The sequence below is a fragment of the Rhinolophus sinicus genome, linkage group LG04, assembly GCF_036562045.2.
Source record: "Rhinolophus sinicus isolate RSC01 linkage group LG04, ASM3656204v1, whole genome shotgun sequence".
In the NCBI taxonomy this organism is placed as follows: domain Eukaryota; kingdom Metazoa; phylum Chordata; class Mammalia; order Chiroptera; family Rhinolophidae; genus Rhinolophus; species Rhinolophus sinicus.
The window spans coordinates 40,810,752-40,817,308 of NC_133754.1; the positions used below are offsets into that span (position 1 = coordinate 40,810,752).

A 6,557-nucleotide genomic window follows, 5' to 3' on the forward strand; every position below is an offset into this window, starting at 1 on the left:
GAAAAATATTATGGAGGTTCCTCAAAAACTTAGAAATAGAACTATCATATGACCTAGCAATTCCACTTCTGGGTATTTATCTAAAAGAATTAAAATCAGAATCTCAAAGAGATACTAGCATCCCCATGTTCATTGCAGCACTATTCCCAATAGCCAGGATGTAGAAACAACCTAAATGTCTAAATGAATGGTATGTTTATTTTTTCACTATTTGTACAAAATTCAAGGTTATCAATAGTCTGGTTGCTAGGAGCTAACATACACCTCTGTCTTAATAGATTTTGGTTGACCTCAGAAAAATCCCAGGGGTCCTATTTGCCAAAAAATGACGAGGCTACCAGAAAGGCTTTGAGGCACTCAAGATCAGGTTTAAAATCTGATGACTGCCTCTTAAACCATGAAAAAGCTCCCCTAGGAAAGCAAGCAACTCATTCATTAGAGATAATAAACTGAAAAATATGTGTCTTGCTTTGGGACATATGACACATCACAGTGATTATTATGTACACTAAAGATCTTCCCAGCTCAGTCACTAAGGACTTAGTCTGATGCCCTAAGACTCAAAGAAAAAGACCATCTAGCCACCACAAGTGGAGCTATCCAAGTTGGGATGGAAAGAACTATGGTCTTGAATTAGTCTAGACAGATCAAATCATGGAGAAAGGTGAGCTATAGCCTGGTAGTGCGTCTCAGGGGAAATCATGACCTTGACAATGGCCGGAGATAGAGACCATACATCCTGAGGAAGCCCTGCTTCCTTTGATTGGCTTATGCACATGGGATGTCCTTACAGCCTGGGCTTACAGGACAGGTCTTGTTTCTGATCCATTGCCTCTTAGGTATGTTTATCCTCCTCAGAGTAGAGGGTCCTTTTTCATGATTTGAAAGAGGTCACCGTGACCCTAAATTATTGTCACTTCTAGAGAAATATTTATAAGCATTCCCTGAGGAAAGGGAGATTGCAATTGTACCTTCTGTTCTGCCATTCTCTATTCTTTCCACCCCCACTTAAAAAAAAAAAAAAAAACTTGGTACCCAGATCAAAAAGATAAAGTATGTAGATGGTGATAAGAAGAGTTAACAGTTGTATCTGGTTTCCTAATATAGTCTGTCACAGAATTCTACAAAACAGAGATTTTTTCAACCTTTGTAAGTTGTGGCACTCGACTATTGATTGACCTGGAAATAAGTGTTCTAGAAGAATTTTTGAGTCACGGACAAAGAAGTTAGTGTGTTATATGATTTCCAATCACACAAGTAATAAAAAACCTGCTGGTTCTCATTAGACTGAAAAGCCATGAGAATCTACACAATAACATCTATAGAAGCAAATGCTCAACTGGCTTAGAAAAAAATGGATAGTATACATTCAATATGCTATTAAAAACTTCTTGTCACAATTAATACCCAAGGCAAAACTAACAGTTCCTTTGAATCACTGAATTAACAATATGACAACAAAATGACTATAAAGCCAATTTTTTTTTAAGTTTAAAAAAAGTCTAACATTATTCCTACATTACCCTCACAGTTTTTTGTACATTCCCTTAGTTTTACTTTTTATACCCTTCATAGCTCAATTATCTGTATTTTCCTATGTTGCCGCATTCTCTAAGAACATTAAAAAAAAACATAATTTAAGAAGGAAAAACTCCTATGCAGCCGGACACTGTAAAACAGTGTCCAAGGGCTTGGCTAAAGTTGCCACTTATGTTTTTTGTGTTTCAAATGCCCTGCCAGCCTTTGAGAATTTATCACCGCTGTGTATGGCTGCTCAGCACTGGAGGGGAGCCCTGCTCTAGAGGATCTGAGAGGGCTCAGAAGAGCCAGAGAATAAGAAATGCACAGAGATTTCAAAGAAATGGGTCATAAGAGAGACCAAGGCGTAAAAGAGGGACACTGAGCAAATTTTGAAATGCCCACATCAAACCCAGAAAAGAGTGAAAAAAACCATTGTTATCTAATAACAGCCATCCCTTCCCCAGCTCACTAAGAAAGCTTTCTCCTGCCACATCTTTCCAACTCTGGCAGTTACAACGCAGGTATAACCTTAACAAGGAAGACGTACCCTGCTTGAGACCTGTTCAAATCACTAGAAATGCTGACACTAGGAATACAGCATGTCTTCCTTGGATGCCAAGCCTCACCCAACCCCCTCTTCAACAAGTGCGAACCCATTTCAGGAGAAGGCCCTGAATCCATCTTGAAAGGACTTGCTCTGGGTTTCAAAGCTAACTCTGGAGCTCTTTAGTTTCCCCTTCCAACAAACAAGCCAATGGTATGTTGGCATGAGTTCATATAGCCAGGCTTGGCCCATGTAATATTTATTTAGTTTCCATAACTAGATGTACTCGAAGGTGTGAAGAATATAACCAAAACATTGGCCTTCCTCAATTCGCTGCCTCTGAAAAACAAACTCGGTTTGTCTTTCAAAATTCAGGCTAACAGTCTCATGAGTCTCATCTCTTCCTTAGAAGGAGCTCCTTTCCCAGCTGGGCCCACCCCACTAGGCTTGGAGCAGGCCAGGTCTCTCAGCAGGGGCCTCCCTCACCTGTGCATTTGCAGGTCCGGTTGAAGAACTTCCGTGGCCACCGTTCCCGGTCATCCTGGTTTCGCAGGATGTAAGGACCACCCCAGGGCCTGGTGTCGGCTTGCACCTCCATGCACTGGCCCCGGCCCATCCGAGAGCCACAGACGTTGGCCGGCTCCACACCCAGTGGCGGGCAGCACTCCTTGGACAGCAAATTGTCCACTGTCATGCAGACCCGGGGGAACTGCGCCCAGACCCCAGGCAGGATTCCACAGCCCAGGCAACAGAGCAGAAGCCCCCACGGAAGGGGACCCATGGCTTTGTAATCGGAGAACACCCTCGCGCTGCGCACTCCTTACTGCTCTCCGGTTTTCTTCTTGTCTTCCACTCTTGAGCTCTTGAAAATTCACTCAGTTTTTGATTTTTGTTTTTGGGGGTATTTTGGGGTATTTTTTTTGTTTTACATTCTATTCCTCTCCTCATTAAAAAATACCCACAAAATCATAGAACCCACGCATGTGCACGCGTATACATGCACATGCACAGACTATTTTATGTGATCCAAACAACTAAGACAAATTTAATTCCATTAGAAGCACCTCTAACAACCAGATTTAATGAGGGTGGCACTTCTCACCATCTTTCCCCCGTTAAATCAGGCTTTGTCTAATTGAGTTAATTTGCAGATCACTCCAGTCATACTACTTATTATGCTGGTATTTCTAAACCCCCTCCTTTCCTACTTAGCCCATGACTTTAATTGCCTTGAACTCAGTTCAAAAGCCAAACACCGGGCTGCCTTTATTCTGTCTGGCTTGCCAAGCCACGGGGCTTTATGGGGTTTGTGTAAAGGCTGGGAGAAGCCATCATTAGAGGAATTAGTGTTAGAGAAATCCTCATGGTTAGCACATGACCCAAAGTGCACAATGAAGTAGATAAAGTTTCTGGCTTTGCTTCAAGCGGGTAAAACCATCTTCATTATCTGGGCTCATGTGCTCCAGTCAAGCTTGTGACCTCAGATTTCCCAGGGAGTCAATAGAAGCAGTGAGCCCGTTGTCAAAGGCCCTTTGCAGACAACCGTTCATTGCTAACTACAATTCACTCCTGACTACTCCCTGACGTGCTAGAAAGACCACTACAGGAGGTCACACAACTGCAGAAATAAAGAAACATTTATTTAGAGCTGACGTACAAGGCATTGCTTTGTTCCACAATTAGGGACCCTCTTCCCTCCACATAATAACGTACTATTCTCCTATTCAGCAAAGCCAGGCAGCAGATTTTTTTTTAATTACATGAAGCACCACGGCACCAGAAATTCAAAATTGTCATTATCTGATTGTAAGGAAGGCAGCGGGACAATTCGAAGCAAGGGCATGCAAGTGACATCTTTTGATTTATGTTCAAGTTACGCACTGTCAATCTAGAAGGCAATGCCTCCCCTGGGGACAGCAAGGGGGGTGCCTAGACTTGTCAGAACATCCGCTTACGTCTTCGTGGTGGAAACAGGCCTGTCTGTGCGTCAAAGGGTCTGTACAGACCGCTGATGTGAAACCAGTTCAAACAGTTCCTAAGAATACTTTACAGTAGGGCCTAGAGATACAGACTGTCATGTTCCAAAGAAAATTCCTAAAGTTAAAACAAAATTGACATAGCTGTTCCCATCCCATGTACTTCTGTGTCACCCCATGATATTAAGTTGTTGTGATTAATGAAATGGCAGTTCTCAACTCGGATTGTACACCAATGCCCGCCAGTACCCTAAGCCCATGGAAGCAGAATCTCTGGGCATGTGGCCTAGACTTCAGCAGTTTTTATAAGTTCTCTACACCATTCTAATGGGCACTCAGAGTGGAGAATCACTGGATCAGCACAGCTGCAAAGGAAATGGTGGAATAAAGTCAGCTGAAAGATTCCGTGTGTGTTAGTGTCCCCAGGCTGCCCTAATATATTACCACAAATTAGGTGTCTTAGAATAACAGAAATTTAGTCTGTCACAATTCTGAGGCCCAAACCCAAAATCGATGTGTCTATAGGGTTGCGCTCCCTCTGAAGGCCCTGGAGTGTACCCTTCTTACCCCTTCGAGCTTCTGGGGACCGCCGCCATGCCTCAGCTTCCTAGGTTTGAGGTGGCATCACTCCAATCTCTGCTACACTCACTACCTCCTCCTCTTTGCTCTGTGTCTCTCCGCTCTCTGTATCTTATAAGGACACTTGTCATTGAATTTAGGGCCCAGCTGGATATTCCAGGATGATCTCATCTTGAGATTCTTAACCTATTTACATTTGCAAAGACTCTTTTACCAAATAAGATCTCATTCATAGATTCCGGGCATGAACATAATTCTTGGAAGCCACTATTCAACCCACTGTGCCATGGATATGAGCCTTGAATCATACTAGAATTGTAGTATCTCAGTGTTGGAAGGGTGTTTCAGAGCTCGTTCACTCATTCCATTTTTATTTTTTGACCCACTTCATACCAACCGTGCGACACTTTGGGATTTCATTTCATTTAATGATGCCCTGGTCCCATAAATATTCAAAGCTCTTGGATATTGACACTGATGGATATTGACAGAGATCAACTCTCATGTCTGAAGGCCCCCAAGTCTAGGTCCTGGGGTCTCTTTTCTTTCATAACACTTGCTACATAACTCATCTAGTCTGTGGCTTTAGATGTAGGCTATCATGACTCCCAAAATTCAATGCTAGCCCTGACTTCAGCTGTGAGCCCCAAACTCATATATCTACCTTCCATGACCTCTCCTTAGTAGTCCAGACATTTCTCACTTAACATGTTCAAAGTAAAATTTTTCTGTCTCCTAACAGCCTGATTTTAACTTATTCACCACTTTTAAGTCCCTATCTCCACATACAGTCAGATCTTGGGGTACTGGGGTTTATTTCAACTTATGAATTTGGGGGGTTTAAACAAAGCTGCAAATGAATCAGCCTTGCAGAAATATAGTTTGGCACATCATAAGCACTTTAAAAATATTACTTGAATAAATAAGCCCTCATCTGTGGTGTCCTCCCCAAATTCACAATCATTCCCCACCTCCACCCCATAAAGGCAGGATACTCTTTACTTATCCCATGGAAACATCAAGTTTGAGGTTCCATACCTTGAAAGAGAGCAGAGGAAACAACATGCACCAGGGAAGATAATACTAGTGCTTGACAGATGACAAAGAGTAGGAAGAATATAGATTATTCAACCTGGAATAGAATTACTAGGGAGTGATTGAATGATTTTTAAAAAGATGAAAAGATTTACTTTGGATTTGATCCAATATGGCTACAGATTATGCATATGTTGTGATTCCTTCAAAGTCATTGGATTTGGTGGTCCTTTTGAGTTCCTATGTGTTATTTGATTCTGTGATTTTAGGAGTAAGTAAGTAGCTGAATGTATTCAATCTTTGTTCTGCTCCAGGCACTAGGCTAGGAGCTCCATATATATTGTTTTGAGCTATTTGTTCATTGGATATTATTCTCGTTTCACAGAAGAGAAAGTGGAGGCTGCAGGACCCCAGGTAACAAATCCTATGACTGAGCTGTGTTTTCCTGACTCCGAGGTCATTGTCTTTTCATTACACTGCATTACCAAATTTATCACCTTCTCCACGGAAGTGCTTCATGCTAAGAGGCTGATGCAAACTTATATTTCTTTATCTCCTACTCTATGCCAGGTTCGGTGCTAGGCTTGCTTTCTTTACCTATGTTATCCCATCTAAATTACCATGAAATGCTGCTTGTAATTTAAATGCCACTAATTTCAATGAATTGTTTTAACATTGCTACCCTAGATGGAAGCCCTAGGCAGGTCAGAATAAAATTAAGAAGTCCCCATTCTGATAGAGGAAACTGGTTGAAGTTGAGAATGTATGGCCCCTCCCAGCCATACATTAACTGAATTTCCTTTTGGTATCAGCCATCCTCCTACATTAAGGCGTGTTATGGGAAAACGTCAGGTGAAACTTCTAAGGTGGTTTTATATCATCTAATATACTTCACAGTGTCA

The 6,557-nt window shown here is 42.0% G+C and overlaps 1 protein-coding gene across 1 annotated transcript in view; it reads right to left on the reverse strand.

The window, feature by feature from the left end:
- DCT (dopachrome tautomerase) overlaps positions 1–3,335 on the reverse strand; it is a 32,423-nt gene extending 29,088 nt beyond the window's left edge. Inside the window, exon 1 of the mRNA XM_019737195.2 lies at positions 2,552–3,335. Coding sequence (XP_019592754.2) covers positions 2,552–2,846 — 295 coding nt within the window. The 5' untranslated portion in view covers positions 2,847–3,335. The remainder of the gene's footprint in view (positions 1–2,551) is intronic.
- Positions 3,336–6,557: the final 3,222 nt, after the last annotated feature.